Raw genomic sequence first — 18,877 nt, 5'->3', positions numbered from 1 at the left:
TCTATACGTACTGTAAACTGTTTAGTAGGTAGGTAGTGTTATCAGGATTTCTAGGTATTTCTCAACAAAATAATGCCGGTTTCAATATGATGAAACGCTAATTACTTTACGTATCTACATGATAAGTAAAATCCTAACTAATAGGTATTATAAATGCGAAAGTAAGTTTGTTTCTTACCTCTTCAAGCTTTATCTACTCAACTAATATTCTTAGAATTTCGCATACATGTAGTTTATATACGGTACGGAGAAGGACATAGAGTACCTTTCATCCACGAAAAACAACTGATCCCGTGGCAATTTCACGCGGGCGAATTATAACTCTACTAGATATATATATCAGGAATTCGAATGACGTCCGCAGTACCTATAGGTAGACTATTAGTTAACTACATATAAAGATTAAATATAAAGATTAAATACCGTAGGCCCATATCAAAACAAACGAGTCGTGGAACCTTATCTGAAATGATTTCCGTGTAGGCATTTCAGTTTGTTGTCTCTGCTACCTACTACATCAAGATTTGTAACATAATATAATTTGCTGTCAATCTAGATAGCTATATCTAGTGATAGAAACAAAATTTACAAGAGAAAAGAGAAAAGGTTATTAATATGAAATTTATTGAAGTAACGTTTAATAACACAAGTAAAACTAAGAAGGCAAAGCTACGAACAGAAATTGATTTCCCGTGGGAATTATAATGATTTTTAGGACGAATGTCCCTAATATCACATAAGCCACACCAAACACTTTAGGTAATCCATTATACAAACGAACCGGACGAAATTCTGAACGGTTTTTACCAACAGATAGTGTGATTCCGGAGTAAGGTTTATTATGGTTTTACCCGTGAGTGCCCACTAGTACTTTAATAATATGAAGCCTGATTGATTAATTTTAGACACAAGTTTATATTAATGAGTAAGGCTATTTACACATGGCGACACCGCGTGTGCCCCGTATACTATTATATCGTGTCTGTCGTGAGACTACGTAACATGTGCGTGTAAATGTCTGGCCCGTAAGAGAATCGCGAAAACGTTTCTAATGACAATACGTTTGTTTTGCAATATTTCAGTGGAGTCCAACTTGTACCGGCCCATCGTTCAAGACACGAACGTGAGCATCGAGCTGGACCTGTTGCAGGTGGGGTCGGAGCCGGTGGGCATGCGCTGCCCTCACTGCCAGGAGGACGTCATGACCACAGCCACCTACAGGAACACAGGCATCACACATCTCATTGCTGGCGTACTTTTTGTTTTCTTTTGGTACGTAGACACCACTATCTATATAGATACAAGATGTAGGTGCCACTGCCCGGAATCGTCATATAAGCACTTTTGCACGTCAATTCTAAATAATATTTATTAAACCCATAAAATTACTAGCATTTCGGAACAACCATGCACTGTTATGAAGAAATGCCGAAACTTTTGGTACCCCTATGATGGCTTTCCATTATTATTTTTAGGGTTATGTTTAGTAATTTTTGTGTTTAGGTGAATGAAGTAAGTTCGAATTTTTAATTACTTATCTAGAAATGCAATCAGTCTTATAAAATTAGATACTGAACTCTATTACTGAGTCAAACACATGTCAACAAAAGATATATCGTGTGACATCATGGAATTCGTTGTACGGAGTACCTACCTATTAATTCTATGTGTGACATATCATTTATAAGAGTTTATTTTGAGGATTTTGACTTTTTTATAGGTGGATGTGTTGCTGCATAGTGCCCTACGTGGTGAAAAGGTGGAAAAACGTCGAGCATCACTGCCCGAACTGTCGGAAATTTCTGGGCATTTATTCGAAGACTTCTATAATTTAACTATTTTTACTTCTTATTGTAAGATATCTAAATACTTAGTAAATAGGTAAATTAGTTTTGTCTTTTGTACAAATTTATACTGCGACTCTTACGACTGGGTTATAGTTGTAGTTGTAACGTTCTACTGATAGAAGTTCCTTAAGGACGATTTTTTAACAATCATACGCCCGACCGCTTTCCATCGGTCCTGGATTCCCAGCGCGGGCAAATATTTACACTTGTAATCACAAATATTTGCTTGCGGTTCTGGGTGGCACATACGCAAAATATACCAAAATAGTAATAGTTTCAAGCAAATTACCACTTTCAAATTATAAATATTTATTTTAATACAATAATCACTTATGTACGAAGTCCATTTTAACATTAAATAAATATAAAGCACTTATGTGTATTTCTAAAAATAGGTATTCTGTAAAAATATAGATTTTAAATTTATCCGGGGATATATATTTATATACTTACATTGAACTACAATGGTACAGTGAGCATAAAATAAACTTATGAACGATTTTTTCGGAATAACAAAAATATCACAGAATATGAAATGTTTTTGCCTTTTTATCATTACGCGATAAGAGAATTACTTTGTGACTTATCTTTATCACAGGAGAGCAAACGATGCGCGATCATGGCGAAGATTAATTTGTCGTTACATAGCTGTATAACACAAGCACTTATACCGACACGTTAACATACAATTTGCATTACTAAGCACAAGTCTTTTCAATAACAAATTACAACAGTAACGAAAACTATTCGGTCAATGTTGAGATAAAGATTTGAAATTCAATATTAGATACTCGTAATTGTTTTATTGCCTTATCCTAGCTAAGAATTAAAAGTTACTATACCCTGAGATAATTGTGAAAGTAAATCCCGTTAGTCGAATCTTTCGTAGCTACTTTGTAATTAAATAACAAACAAAAATAAAAAACAAAGTGAGTTACGAAATTGAAGATAATGATTTGACTAAGAGAAGCAGAGATATGTATGTAGAGTAGGTACATATTTGGGTTTTTAATTTAAGTATAATGCTACGAAAGTATCAAGCATCCGTCATTGTAGTTGAAAACAAGAGATTACGAGATCACGAAGGTACACGAGAACCTATGAAGGCTTTGCATTGAGGGCAGTAGTGGTTTGCAGTTTTACACGAAGTCATGCAGTAAGGCACGAGACATCCGCAACAGCATCTGAAATAAAATTGTATAATATAAATTTTATGGTAAGTTTGTGAATGTTACCGAATTTTTTGGAAAGTCCCAGAGTGAAGTGTTCGACGTCTTATTTAGTCACAATGGTATCAAGAAATGAGTTGGACGAAGATATAATTAACACAAAAAAATAAATCAAATATAATGGAATTAATGAGTTCTTCTGATTATATGGTCTAGTTAGTTAAACATATTACTTAGAATCCCAATATAAAGATGCTTATAAGTAATATTTTCTAAAGTCTTATTTTCTACGTAAAGTATATGGGAAATCTCCAGAAATTAAAAGGTCATAAATAATGATTGACGTAAATGTCGTCACGCATATATTATAATTAATTTACATTAACATCGGTATTATATTTCCAAGAATTCAAAGGCTAATGATGTTCAGACGACAGTTTATATCTGATAAATATACAATGAACAAAGACTGCGTTTACAAATCGCTTACCCGGCTAAGACACAAAGCGCCGCTGAGACGATGTGTGTGCGATTGTTCGCGACATATTCAACCCTGGTGACGACCGACTTGTTGCATGTGGCGCACAGGGTGCCTGTGGGGCCCGGGCCTAGTTTACCAGGCCTGCTGACGGTGGGCCCGGTTGTGATGACAGTCGTGCGAGGAGGCGCCGTCGGGATCACAGGCCCCGGCGGCGGAGGGTTACTCCCGAAGTAAGACGGCGGAGGCGCTGGGTACGGCGTTGTGGATTCGTAAGGTGGAGGTAGACCCATTTTATTTTCCACTGGAATTAAAAAATAGTTATTTATAGTTTCACAAATATCAAAGAGGTAATTACAACTTTTGGCATAGAGTTACATGATAGTACGTTCCTAATATTTCTTTGTTTACTTATTAAGGTTTTCTTTGAAATAAGCTACGTGATAGTTTAATAATGATTAATGAATAACCACATTTGGTTGTATTGTAAACATTGTGATTGATGGATGCGTCATTTCCACACTTATTATAACTAGGTACCGAGTTAATTTAACTGTTATCGAATTTTTATATTGTCGTTAACTCATTTCATTGGGTTTCCATTTACATTATTATTACAGTTTGTGATTGTGTTGTGTGTATTGTAACCAATTATAAGATATTGTTAATACATAAAAAACCCAGTCAAGTGCGGGGTTCATGAATTCGCGTTAATAGTGTTCCATACAATTTATAACTAGAATTCGATACACTATGTATGGTATTTTTTTTTAATTTTAGGCTCAGTAGTTTCGGAGATCAGTAGGAGGAGATGGTCCATTTTCATCTTTCTTCATGAATAATATCAAAATTACTAATTTTAAATAACAACAAATATTATAACTATACAAATACTTAAACAATAATATTTCGAATACCAAATGACCTTTTCATTTGATATACAAGGTTAAGACTACTCGGGTACATCAAAACAAGCAACTTTTATCCTAGTCTTCGTGATTCGTAGTTCTTTTTTTCATAGAAAAAAATTCTACCTAATTTGCGATTCTACACATCTTAACTATATCTAATAACCAAGCAACACGAGACAGTACAGTAGCCTTATGTTTTGTAGCGGAATCGAACATAGAGTTAACGTTTTATAGCAATGACATTAAAACTAAAAAAAGGAAAACTTCTGTATTTATTACGTTTGGACAAAAGTCATAGAACAAAATATGTTAGTCTCTATGTACCTTATGCGCCTTTGGAAGGTTATGCGTTAGATACCAGTAACCCAGTATATAAGACACAATCCGGTTTGCAAAATTTATTTGAAAAAACAAATTAACTCTGCACATCTGTTTTTGGGTCATTTGTAAATGACCCCTATTATATATGTAAGATAGTGTATATCTTACTAATTTGGACAGACGCACTATAAGGGTTCTGTTTTTATACGGAATTTTTATACGGAACCCTAAAAATAAAATCTGGAATTTGGAATCTGAAACTAAATCTGGTCTACTAAATAGTCCTGAATTCAAAGTATATTGAATTACCAAAAATATTGGTGTGGATATAAATTAATCAACAGCATTTGAAAAATTTCAGCTAATCTTTAACTTAGGACAACAAAAACGTAATAAAAAATAACAAAGGAAAAGGACTGCGTGTTTTATATATAGTATCGATAACTTAAACTTAGTAAGAAGCTCCCATTATACCTACCAAGTTAAATTTTTAGAACGCCTTGCAAGAAAATTTTGCCAATAAAACGGTAATAATTCTAAGTAGCAGTCATGTTTATTTTAATTGTGTATTACTCTGAAAACGGTTAGAGTAAAATTTACTAAATTTTGATGTAAAATTAGACAAATTATAATGATGAAATAATAACTGGTAAGGTATTTAGACCGTGACGCACAAGGCTTGGCGAGAACGGAAAGTGATATTTAACATGATTTCCGTATAAACCACGCAAATGAAACCAGGATTTTTCAAAAATGACCAATTAGTTACTTATATAAATAATATTTTGTCAGTATGCAGATTAAAACCAACGTAATATGTTAATAACTTTGTACATAAATAACAAAAATTTGGTACGGGTAAGTGTACGGGATGTAATGAATCAAAGTGAAATTTCGTCACGCACAGATCGGAATGAACGAAGAAACATTGACATCAAACTTAATGGTTTATTAAAATCACGAACCGGTTTACTTACTTGTTGCGTCCATTGTGACGAAACTTAACCTTCGCACTTATTTCGAAATCCTCTCCAATTGGAATAAATATCAATCACAGAAATTAAAACAAAAAGATTTTGTTAAAAATATTGAAAATAATAATTAGAATGTTTGAAAATAGAACGCTTCGAGTTATAACTGCGTTGTGATCTCGCGATGTTTATCGAGTAAATGCACAGCGAAGCGGTGCGATCGTGTTGCGCGGGCGTCTCGCTGGCATTGCGTCACCCCGCGAGAGCCGCGCGAGCGAGACCTTTGGTTACTGAACATTCGGAACAACATCACAAGACACGTCACTTTGCATGTTTACTAACATACTTATGCTCGCATAAATACACTGGCAATTAACTATGCACAACATCTTATAAATTATTTGAGAGGCATCACATAAATAAAGCAACTTGGCAATCGATGCAGATGTAATCAAGCGGCATTGTCCATTCAATTAATCGTTACGCATAACATGTGCAGGTGCTATTGTATTGTGCTATGAGTGGATAATTTTATAGACATATCGTTGTGCCTATTATGGGAAGAGAAGACCACCCATCACGACCATGCTTTCTACATCGTTGTTGTATTCATACACATAACTAATTAATATGCATGCATGAGTTAATAGTTTATCTATTTGTTATCTATTATATAGATACCTAATTTGTGTAATGAGAATTGCATTCGTTTGAAATGTTATCAAGTGACAATTGTGAAAAAATGAAATGAACAAGTATATCTAATCATATAGCTATTGTTGCGACATACATAGGCTGTCCATATATCATCAATACATAAAATAAAACAGTAGAAAACAATCCTGTACATTGAATAAATTTACATAAAAATAAAATTAGGCGATAGTCACAGTAACAGAGTAAGAATTTGAAAAAAAAAAATCTGTCTGGTTGTCTGTATGTCTGCCTGTTTGTCTGTTTGTACTCGCTAATCTTCGGAACTACTGGACGGATTTGAATGAAACTTTTTTTTAATATAGCTATTAAGCCTGGGCAACATATAAATTATTTTGAAAACTGGAACACCAGATGGAGAACAGTGATGGTACAGCTAAACTATAGGAAATATTGAAATGACGCCTTAACAAAAGTTATTCAGCCTGATGAGCATTTTCTGTTGAGATATAAAAATCGAAGATCTGGAACACCTGATGTAGACCTATGATGGTACAGCTTATAGGGAATATAAAAATGACGACTTAACAAAAATTGTTCAGTCTGATGAGCATTTTCTGTTGAGATATAAAAATCGAAAATCTGGAACACCTGATGTAGACCCATGATGGTACAGCTAAACTATAGGAAACATAGAAATGACGCTCTAATAAAAGTTGTTCAGTCTGATGAGCATTTTCTGTTGAGGTATAAAAATCGAAGATCTGGAATGCCTGAATAAGAGTCATAATAGTGCAGCTAAACTATAGAAAATATACTTTTTCAGTCTGATTTGCATCTTCTGTTTGTATAGGTATTGTTACATTTGTCTGTACAATTAAATTTCTCTAATAATTTTGACTCCTTACCAAAAATTGTTCGGCCACGCGACCGAAGTGCGAGTTAAACTCGCGTTAAAAAGGTTACGTACAATTTATAGAATTCATATAGGTAGGTCCCCAGTTTGGCGGATTTGGTATACATTACTTTTGGTAAACTGGTCGGCGACAGTGTTGAGACCACTACCGCCATCTATCCAAATTTTCATGAATCAATTAATATCAATATATGTGTATATAATATTCTTCCGTTACTGAGTGACTGACTGATTGACTGACAACGTACAGCCAAAACTACTACTGGGCGTAGGAAGCTGAAATTTGGCATGTAGGTGGTGGTAAGTGTAGGTGAGCACTAAAAGAGGATTCTTGTAAATTCCACCCCGAAGGGGGTGAAAGGGGTGAGAAACTTTTATATGACAGTTCTACACCATTGAAGTTAGTGACTTGAAAATTTGAATTTTAGTTGTCTACAATAAATTAATGAATACGTGTTTCCGATTTTTTTGAAAATTATCCCTCGACCTCTTGAAAGGGGGGTGAAAGATTGTATAGGACTTAATACAATTTTCAAGATAAAAAGTTGAAAATTGGTGAACATGTAGTAAATTAAAAATGAAATTTTTAAGACTTTATTGTACCTTCCGTTATGGAACAAATAGAAGCCAAAACAATTTTTTTTATAATTTTTGTCTGTATGTTTGATCGATGCATCACGCAAAAGCTACTGAATGAAAATTTGATGCGATTTTCACAGTTGTATAGCATATGGTCTATCTTTAAATCTGGTATAGGTTTAATTCGCGATACGTTGCTTAAAACCAGAGATATTGACAAAAATAAGTTACAGCGGATGCATGTAATAAAAGCGGGCGAAGTCGCGGGCAAAAGCTATATTCATCTCTTTTCATGAATTACATAGAAGCTGTATATTTTACAATAATAACAAAACTATATTGGAGATTCTCATAACGATCCCATCATACGATAAGGTTTGCAAAACTTATTTTTATTTCCTAATTCACCCCCTGAAAATTTATTTACGCTGCACGTTTGTGTTTGGTTCACAGAATTAGACCATCTTACCAAATTTCACCTCATTTAGTAATAAAGACAAACCTAGGTGTAACCACCGATCATCGGTCGCATCATGCATCTAGTCTAGCTCGCCCTCGAGCTCGTCTAGCTTAAATGATAAAATCTAGTTTTAGTAAGATGAACTTAAGTGTAGCAGCACTTAGGGGTATAGCCGTAACATATGTGAATAATAATAGTAATAATTTTACTTTGCAAGTTGTAGAAGATACCAGTTGGTTGTTACATTAAGAATCAAAACGTGCGTGTGGACGCGCCTTAGAATAGAACCATTCCATGTCTTAGCTGGATGTCGTACAAGGCGACGACAAAAAAATTTAGAAAATTCAATAACCTATTAGAGAAAATCATAATTCAAGTCAAATGTGTCTATATTATTATATTACACTCTTTGTTTTTATTTTACAAATGTTTGTTAAACAGTCTACAATCAAACCATGTGTCATGGTTTTGTAAAACTTTGTAAATTTCCTACATACATAATAATATATCGTGCTAAGGAAATAGATAATAATATAATTCTACTTAAAGTATAACTCTGATGCCCTCGAATGTAGGTGGCCCCTAGGCCCAAGCTCCACCAAATATAGATTAGAAGCACTTCTGTCAGTTCAACCCAGTTTCAAACCATCTCGTGAATGACACATAACCTTCATTTATTTCCGTAGACGTAGAGGCCGAGTTGCAATTATTGGCTCGTTTATTTCGATATTTTGGTATTCCCTTATTTTCTTTTATCTTAATTAGGAATACTTATGTACAAAAATATAAGACAAAATTATATAAGAATCTTCAAAACTATTTTATACTTGTGAGAACGCAATTTCTTTTTATGAAATCCGTTATGTAAATGCAAGACACCAATATAAACAATGGCACAAATTATCTATTACTTAGTTGCGTTCTGCGGCTCCACTTTAAGAATGATCATGTACTTATCATGAATGTTTGGATTTGTATTTGGTGAATTCAATGTACAGTTGAACAGCAAATAGTTCTTGCTGCAAGTAGTAACGAAAGAAAAATTCGGGTCCTAGGTACCTGGCTCTACTATGGTCGTTCCAGTTTTCATTAGTTGAACGGAGCAGTTGTACTACTGCCCCGGACAGCATTCTATCCGTTTTCATAGAAACAAACAACCTGGGTTCAGTTGTAAAATAGAAATAAACTTAATGTGTATTCTATACAGTAGAAGCAAACCTGTTTCCCTAATAAAGTTTTATAAAAGAAAACATGATAAACTTATTGAATCTACATGAACGACTTTAGAGGGCGTTAATATGCCATTGAAATATTGCGACATCTGTATGAAGAGATGAACATTTAGCCAAACAAGTGTTTTAGTAGAGCATAAGGCGAGCAGCGAGACAAGCTTTTCCGTGAGAGGGCGGGCGGATCGGCGGGCGGGGCCCAACGGTGCGCGCGCAAGGTTACATAACGGTAGTGGAGGCTTCGCAGGCGCGCGCAGCGGTAGGTGCGGGGCGCGGGGCGATCGATGCGCGCCCGGGGGGAGTCAGTCGAGCGGCGAGCGAGCGACATGGCGGCGCGCCCACCCCGCGCGGCGGCCCCGCGGCCCGGGCCGCGCGAGTAGGTCGCCATGCGCGATGCGGTATGAGGCAGCGCCGCGCCCGGCGGGCCGGCCCCCGCTAGCGGCGCCGCCCCCGCCATGCGAGCGCCGCCGCTGCTGCTGCTGCTGCTGATGGCGGCCGCGGGCCTGGCCGTGAGTCCGCTCGCGCGCCTCAACCCCTGGCTGAGCGCGTGCGACCTGGAGGAGGAGGGCGCGGGCGGCGTGCGAGAGTGCGGGGGCGCGGCGTGCGGCAGCGGCGGCGGCGCGGCCGAGCCGCTGACGAGGCGCGACGTGCCGCACCTGTGCGCGCTGGGGGCGGCTGCACGCGCGCGGCGCCTGGCAGAGCTGCGGCTGCGCGCTTGCTGCGAGCGCTCGCCTGCCTCAGCTCTGGACCGCGGCGCGCGCGCCGACGTGCTGGCTGGCGGGGAGCGCTGCGAGCGGACGCTGCACGATCTGCTCGGCCTGGATGCTATGGTCGCGCGCGTGCACTGCGACTTCGTCGACGTCCTCAGTCGCTACGATTGCGACCAGTCCTACTCCGTACACTCGTGTTACCAGTGCCAGGTGAGTGATAGCCACAACGAAAACTGAAGTAGAACTCTCGTTTAAGTTTCGTAAGTGGATTACTTAAGTGGGTTATCTAAAATTCATCATAGCAAGAAACCAGAAGAGGTAAGATAATTTGCAGTCGTAAAAAATGATAATCTTGGCAGTTGTGATTGTACACGTGACCGTCTGTCATTCACGTAATCGCAAAGGTATTGAAATGGAGGTAGCTAATGGAATAGTAGGATGAAAAGCTGTCATATCAAACATTATTGAAAGCTATGGAAAGAGGTGAGACGTCGCGAAAGGCGCCCACGAGTACGCCGCGTGACCCGCTTCGCTGGTGATTATATGCGTGTATCGATCCACTTGCACCACTCACGTTTCTTTCCTAGTTTAGTAGCGAATACTTCAGAAAGGAGGTTATTTATAAAAATAACATATTTAGTGGATGACTCTTAATGACTATTCCAACCAATGCATTAAACATTGAAATTGAAAAGCATGTCATTTTGTCTATTGTAAAATAAATAAATTACCATTCCTCAATTAAACCTGTCAGTTTTTGTATAACTATATAGTTATATAATATCAAACATCAAACTCGTAGTAAAATTAATAACTGAGACAATAAATAAAAATACGGGTCACTGACATATGACTATTGATGGTTCGATCTTTTAAAAATAAAATAAACTTTATTTCACATCAATAAACAATGGTACTTCACAGAGGAAACATAGCGTAGGACACTTCATACGTTTCTTTTTTTATTTTATTATCCTGTTGATGTGTCCCACTACTGGGCAAAGGCCTCCACTTACTTTCTTTACTTCTTCCAAAAAAAAATACAATCACCTAGCGATTACCAAAAATGTCTAACATGTTTTAGATACCGGAAAACATCGGAAACATCATTTTTTTACACTCTGATGCCTAACCCCAGAAAACATATCGCCAGCGTGGAATTGTAGGTACTAGGAGTACCTACTAATTTCATGATTGCCAGCTAAATATTCAGTTGACAATTATATGAATGTAGTTTTTAAGTTACATATTTCCATGGAATTAGTAGGTCGGTAGCGGTAACTTCGCATATTTCTTCTAATGACAATTGATATGTATTCTGTCATGTTTCAGTACCTACGTTAAGCACATAAGTTTCAAAATTAAGTAAAATATAGATATTATACTGGATATGATAACGGATTAAATAATATAAGCAAATATATCATGAAGGATTAAACGAACTAAGTAGATTCAAATATCAAGGAAGTAAAGGGTATAAAATACTATATATTGCAAAGGTTTACTTTTATTCAGTATGCCTCGTAGCTCGTAGTTCTGCTACGAATTTGGCTACGAGAAGCTACGATTTCCGGACAAGTTTGGTAGGGCAGGGTTATAGGACGTATTCGTTTAGCACTGTAAAATTCATTAATTTAAGCATATTCTGAACAAATCTCATATTTAAAAATTTATTTTTATGAATATATCTACCCGAATTACGTGGAAAATCCAACAAATACATTAAATGCACAAATTTACCTTGTTTGTTTATTTATAATAATAAAATTTATAATATTGTACAAAAATATGTAAGTACATTAATTAAAGTTCATACAAAAAATATACATGTACAACTTACTTTTTATTGTAAATGGAATAAAATTATTGAACACGTATTTGGATAGAAAATGTTTGTGTTATTGTTTGTCTATCGCGTGTATCCAACCGTTTCTGGCCGAAGACGTCACATGCAGTTACACTGAAGAAAGCTTTCCAATATTTTCCGCGCCGTTAACTACAAGTCCGTACAACTGTACAGCCTGTATATTTATTAGGTATTTTTATTTTTATTCTTGAAGGATTTATTTTAAAACGATGTAACACATTGCTGAAAACATCTTAAAAACTTTCAAACAAAAGTTTTGAATTCGTTTGTTCTTATTATTTAATAATGAGTTTAACGAAAATTTATTTGGAAAAAATTACAAATAGTCAATTTTTTTTAGATATTGCTGGGAATCTATTATTCCCAGCAATTAAATTTATTTAATTAATTATAAAATGGTGTATTCCGACAACTATATACATCTGATACATTTTTTCAGTGATTTGATTACAATTAAAAGGAGTTATTTGAAATTATCAAGGTAAAAACTTTCCCGTGAATACAAATTAAAAGATTTGATAACTTTACTAAAAATAAGTATATAGTCAAAATATGTGTCTCTAATCAATGTATATATTTTTTCAATGTTATTAATAATGAAGATTGTAATTTTTAATAGTATTTGTGAAAATTGCAGTCTTGTAGCTCAAAAAGTGAAGTCGCGTGCTGTACAAAATGCAATACGCCTCTAATTATGTAATTAAAAAGGTTGTAGATTTTTTTTGTATGTATCGAACATTATATTAATACATATAACATTTACCTAAAATGGACACATTTTGTTGAGATTTTTCATAGAAATTAGTTTAGGAGTAAACATAATTTTTATTATCATAGCAACGGATTTAGCTGTTGGTTGATTAAATACCATGATTAAAAAGAAGAAATCGCTTATATCGCTTATATCGTATATTTTGTCTAAACGTCAGTGTCAACTTAAGTTTTACGTTCTTTGTTTATTACATATGTATGCAGATAAAAATAATGTGCAATAAAATTTAGTTGTTTTGATTTTTGTGAAAAAAAATGCGGCGATAACGGCTAATAGTTGTAATTACTGCATACGACAGTTTTAGCAGCTCTAAGGCCTAACACCCTGGTATCAAAATCTAAAAGGTGCCTTAATCGGTCCCTTAGATCGTATGACTTAACACCATAAGATTTATATTTATGGGGTTATTTGAATTCACATATCTGAGCCTGGTTCTATCCAGTGTGACAGTCTGTAGTTAAAGTCTACTTTAACTATAACCTACGAAAATCACATTTATAGATTTGGAACTAAGTATGCAAATAAAAATCCATCGTTACACTTCTTACCAGCTAAATCATACAAAATAATTTAATAGTTTGAATGTTAATATGAAGAGCATCTTTCCTCAAGAAAAATACAGATAGGTATTTGTATCTGGTTTAGCGTAGCATTTTGAATTAAATCATATTAAACGTATTAAATACCATTCCTTTTTTTTTCAAATTTATTACAAACCTGCGGCCTGTCCCGGTAAAAAATTAAAAGTTTGTAAAAACATAATAATTGGGATCAGACTATCAATTGGTGAAAACCGCATAATAATTAGTGCATGAGTTTTTGTTTATAGCGAGCAGGCAGACGCGGCAGAGGACTTTGTTTTAACATATGTATAATGATAATTCGTAGAATAAAGTTGTTAATTACAGTATCTCATAAAATTCCTCGTAACCACTAACATTTATATTTATATTTAATTGTTATTGTTATAGTTCAGTCATAACACGAAACGAATGATTTTAATTTGGAGGTGAAATTTCCTTCGACACATTTTTTTGGGAATATTATTTTATATGTTCAATTAAATTGGATCGTAATAACGATTAGAATTTATTGTTTGTATTGCATTGTTATAACATTCGATAAAAATATAAAACTATTAATTTACTGTCTCAACTTATAACTGGCAAATGGATAAGAAAAGATTTGTGTCCCTACTAACTTGTTTTTGTTTAATTTACGGGGATTAATATGATTCTGGTTAATAATAAATACCTACTTACCGACTTGCAAAAATGTCTTCCATTTGTCCGGCTACGAATCCACGTATATAACCGTTCACCATCTAAACGTTAAACCGCAATTATTCAATTTCATTATACGATAGCTTAAAATCTAACCCTAGATAGGGTTAAAAATTTTAGTTCAAGAATGAAAAATGCAAAATTAAGTATTTTTATTTTGAAGGGACATTTGATCTGGGGACCTACCCATGCCCTTCTTCGTAACATGAGTTCGAAATTTCAAAAATTTAAGAGGAATAGATACAGCGTAGATAATTTATCTAATTATGAAAAACAAATATATGCACAAACGTATTTTAGCATTTATTATAAATACTTAATGGGATAGTTGAGATTCGTCATTAAACATGTAGATCGAAAATTAGTGTAATACATCCATGAAGCTTCGATCTCTGCGGTAAATTGGCGTTTAATGGATCCCGGGCGAACGCTGTGCTGAACTTAATTTATTACCCTCAGATTACTGGTAATTTTTTTACCAGCTCGCCAGTTTCAGGTGGCATTACAATGTTAATTTTATGACAGGTGATGTTTAATTTTTTCGGAACTACTTACATAAAACTTCCGTAAACATACATAAAAATACATATCTAAAACTTTTATTTTTCATTGTACCTTCCAATATGATGAAGCCTAATCGATGGTTAATTTTAATATCTATAATAACAAAGAACTATTTTTGGGACTAACAATTTCTTATGTCAACGTTTTTTCCTTGAAGAAAAGGAATTTTCATATATTCTTGATTACATGCTGTGAAATTTCAATCTTGTTCGGATTAATACATTTTTTATCTGTTGTTCTCAGTCATGTCCTAAATTAAATATTAATTTCAAATAGTATTTATTGGGAGATCGATGTATTGCTATGTATTGTATTTTCACTTTGCTGTTGTTTCCGTTCAGTTATTTCATTTCAGTTTTCCGTGACTAAAATATTTATCAAAATATTTATTAAAATATTATATTAAAACAATATTGCCACATTACGTATTACTTTTCATTCATTGCCATTGTTTACAAGCTATAGGTATTGCTCCTTGGAGCAGCACTATGCGTTTTTCATGTAAATTTCGACATATACCTATAATATAATAAATAAATATAGACATTTACCTATAATATAATAAATAAATACAAAATTTAATTTTTTTTCATTGTGTCGGTAATCCAAGTTATTTTTCTTAAAAGGTTTTGTTGTATATGTATTTAATGACAAACTAGTGGAACAAGATTATTTAATTTAACGCAACATACTGTATGTAGTTTTTTTTTTACTTGAAATGGTTCAAGTGGATATTGCTGATCCGTTGCTAAAGTGCAATGATTGTTACAAGCAAAGTATGGTGTTGGTAGCTTCCGGCCTGCGAATGAAGTTCATTCAAAAACACGCCACGGGCTCCGATTGAGGTTAAGAGAGGGCGCGCATGCGTGCGGGCATGCGCTCCTAGACACGTCTCCGCAATGATTTCACCTACCTTTCACATTGTACCAATTTGATTTTAGGATTTTATACAAATCCCCGATGAGAAAGATGTAAGATTGTCATTAATGTCGCGATATGTTAGGTAGGTAATACGGATCGTTGGCCTGAATACTTCTTTCCTAAATTCAGTAAATATACGATTATTCTAAAGTCGTTATGTTGCATAACGGCGGATTTATAAAGTAAATAGGCGCCTAAATACGAATAAGTAAATAGCGTTTATAAGTATTTACTTATAAACGTCATGTTTGTATGGATGCATGTTTAGATAATGTTTATAGCTTTATTTCACAAATTGTATTTTTGTGCAATTAAGTTAGGAAAATAAATAGGATTACCATCTTGGCGGTTACGTCAGTTTTTTTTTAATTTTTTTACTTATTTGCAAAATAAATAACATAACAACATCTGAGTGCAGTAAACTGAACAAAGGCACGGAAGGTTGCAGTTCGTGGTGTCGAGAGTTCTTCTGGGGCTCATTAAAACCTGAGAATTAAATACTACCTACCTTAACTCGTTATATAGTAAGAAATTGTGTTCCAATTACTGTACTAACAATTATACATATTAAGGGGTAGATTGCATCAGTAAACTTTAACGTTAACTTCAACCTGCGCAGACTAACTCAAAGTACACCGTTTTAACTAACCAGCTGAGTTTAAAGTTAACGTCAAAGTTGACTAGTGCAACCGAGCCTAAGACATTGGTTCAGCCGCAAAATGTTTAACCTATTAACTTATTCAAACATATGTTCTTATGAAGCAAGCATAGCCTGCTGTGTAGACTTATGTTATAGTGCGCTCAACATGGCATAATTTTGTGATAACATTAATTCTCTAGACAGTACACAAACCACTAGCCGAAGAGCTGCACTGGCAACACATTTCGCAGCTCGGTGGGACCGCAAATCACTGAAGTTAACAGCATTGCCTTGTTTGAGTGGAGGCGTTTGGGACTTTATACTGATTGGACTGGACTTAACCAAAAATGATACTTACTTATATTATAAATGCGAAAATCTGTCTATCTGTCTGTTGATCGATTTTGATGAAATTTGGTATGCAACTACACTTTACAGACACAGACGCTTTTTTTAAATACTTTTTAAAAATCAACCCCCACATGACTATAACGGGTGGTGAAAGTGTGTGAAAATTATGTCTCTTACGCTTTCGCAGCTGAAACCAAAAAGCTAGATTTAATATATTGGTTTCTAGTATTTTTGTATTTGTAATACAAACTAGTTCGGTATTACGGTGAAAACAGTTTGGAAGCCCAACCTCAATACCAGAGTACTTGCTTCTACCTCTATCTTAATTTTTTTTAAAATATCGTTCAAACGTCGTACTTTATTTACAGAATCACTGGGAATAAACAATCAACCATTAACTTTACTACATCATCCAGATTGTTCTAAATAAACAGGCTGCTTTCTTACATAACATAATAATATTGTAATAAAGAACACTTGCAAACTTGAACATCGAACGGGTCAAGTGAGCCACTTGAGGCCTGTTTACATACATCAAATATTGGTAATAATCAAAATGCTATTATTTATCGAGCTTGTTAAAATTAAATATCTTTCTTCTATTCCAACTAGTTGACAACAGTTTCATGAATGATAGAAACGAATAGCCTACCTAACGCTGTATCATCACTTATTTGAGTCATGGTCCTGAGGCCAAAAATTGTTTCAATGGATTAAATAAAAATGATCGAACGCCTACAAAGCTACGAGCCCGTCTACGAGCGCGCTACGCGGCTACGAAGCGCCAATAGTACTTTTATCTAATATACAACCATGGATTTAGGAAAAAAAGTATACTAGCTCTAAATTCTATCCGAGTCTATCATTAAAAAAACATTTAAAGTATAAAAACATTTATCAGTTAATAAGGACTTGAGGTGCTTTTTAAATAGATTTAAGTTCAAGCTTTTATATTGATTTGGAATTTTGTTGTAAGTTTTCGGTGTCATACGTACTATACTATTACCTAGTAAAACAGTTTTTGATGGGTGCATGCATAATTGATAAATATATCGATGATTCCTCAATATAACATCAGCTAGACGAGGGAATAAATGAGCATTGGTTTTCACAAATGTTGCTACCTCAAGTATGTAAATTGACGGAAGAAGAGTTTTGTGTTCTTTAAAAAGCGGCTGCCAACTATCAGTGCTTGCTTTGGAGTCTAAACATTGCGTGAATACAGCGTTTTTGCATTTTAAAAGCTATATGCTTATCAATCGAATTGCCCCAGAAAATTATTCCATATCTAAGTATTGATTCCACTAAACCATGATAAGCTGTAAGAAGCGCTTTTATGTTTAATTCATAGAGAGAACAGCACGAACGCCGAACTACTTAGTCTTTTACTAAGACCTTCTATATGGGTTTTCCAGTTTAATTTTGAATCTATAGTTAGCCCAAGAAATTTTGTTGAATCAACTTTTTTCTACATGGCCTTGATATTGTATTTTATAATTTTCTAAGTTTTGTCAAGATTTATCTTTAAGTTATTACTATCAAGTCATTCAATAAGTAATAAATGAGTTCGTATTGATAAAGATTTCTATAATTACATATTATACTGTTACCGTGCTGTCGTCCGCAAATAAAGTCATATTACATTTGACAGTGTTTGGAAGATCGTTAATATAAATTATGAAAAGAAGGGACCCAAGCACACTACTTTTGGAACACCATATAATACAGTACATTCATTTGATAAGTAATGCTCTTCCGATTTTGTTTTAGGATTGAATTTAGAAATTGCTGTTAACTGTTTACGATCAGATAAATATGATTTTATTAAACTTAACATATTACCCCTAATTCCATACGCTTCTAGCTTGTCTAGTAGTATGTTGAACATAGTCAAAAGCTGTCAAATACTTATTATAAAATTGATTCGTTAGCTAAAGAATTAGAATGACATCTCTACGTAGTCTACTTATTCACCACATAAAGTTAAAATTAATTTTAGCCTACCTAACCATAAAAAACAACTGCAGCTCATGTTACATTCTGCTTTTTTACGAAAACTTCTTTTTGAGCAATTCTTCGAGCTTTGAATCAGCTACAAAGTTGTATCGGTCGTTCTGGAAGAACTTTGCCCTACAACTTTGTCTTTAATACTAGTTTCAAATGGGGCTGTTGGTTTATCTCCTACTATTTTGTTACATGGGATTTTGAGAATAGGCTCATATAATATAATACAT

General features: G+C 34.6%; 2 protein-coding genes across 2 annotated transcripts in view; one reads left to right on the top strand and one right to left on the bottom strand.

Annotated features, from left to right (window-relative positions):
- Nucleotides 1-1,719: 1,719 nt before the first annotated feature.
- On the bottom strand, nucleotides 1,720-5,987 carry LOC128670316 (lipopolysaccharide-induced tumor necrosis factor-alpha factor homolog). Its single transcript, XM_053745886.1, has 3 exons — nucleotides 5,704-5,987; nucleotides 3,507-3,798; nucleotides 1,720-3,031 (listed from the first exon to the last, which is right to left on the bottom strand). The coding sequence occupies exons 1-3, from the start codon at nucleotides 5,714-5,716 to the stop codon at nucleotides 2,926-2,928; spliced, it is 411 nt and encodes a 136-aa protein (XP_053601861.1). The 5' UTR covers nucleotides 5,717-5,987; the 3' UTR covers nucleotides 1,720-2,925.
- Nucleotides 5,988-9,828: 3,841 nt separating this feature from the next.
- The window catches only part of Mid1, a 42,787-nt gene continuing 33,738 nt past the window's right edge, over nucleotides 9,829-18,877 (top strand). Inside the window, exon 1 of the mRNA XM_053745884.1 lies at nucleotides 9,829-10,455. Coding sequence (XP_053601859.1) covers nucleotides 9,991-10,455 — 465 coding nt within the window. The 5' untranslated portion in view covers nucleotides 9,829-9,990. The remainder of the gene's footprint in view (nucleotides 10,456-18,877) is intronic.

Source organism: Plodia interpunctella, chromosome 5 (genome assembly GCF_027563975.2).
Source record: "Plodia interpunctella isolate USDA-ARS_2022_Savannah chromosome 5, ilPloInte3.2, whole genome shotgun sequence".
NCBI lineage: Eukaryota > Metazoa > Arthropoda > Insecta > Lepidoptera > Pyralidae > Plodia > Plodia interpunctella.
Note: the sequence above shows the minus strand (reverse complement) of the source record. Positions and strands in the feature narration are given on the sequence as shown.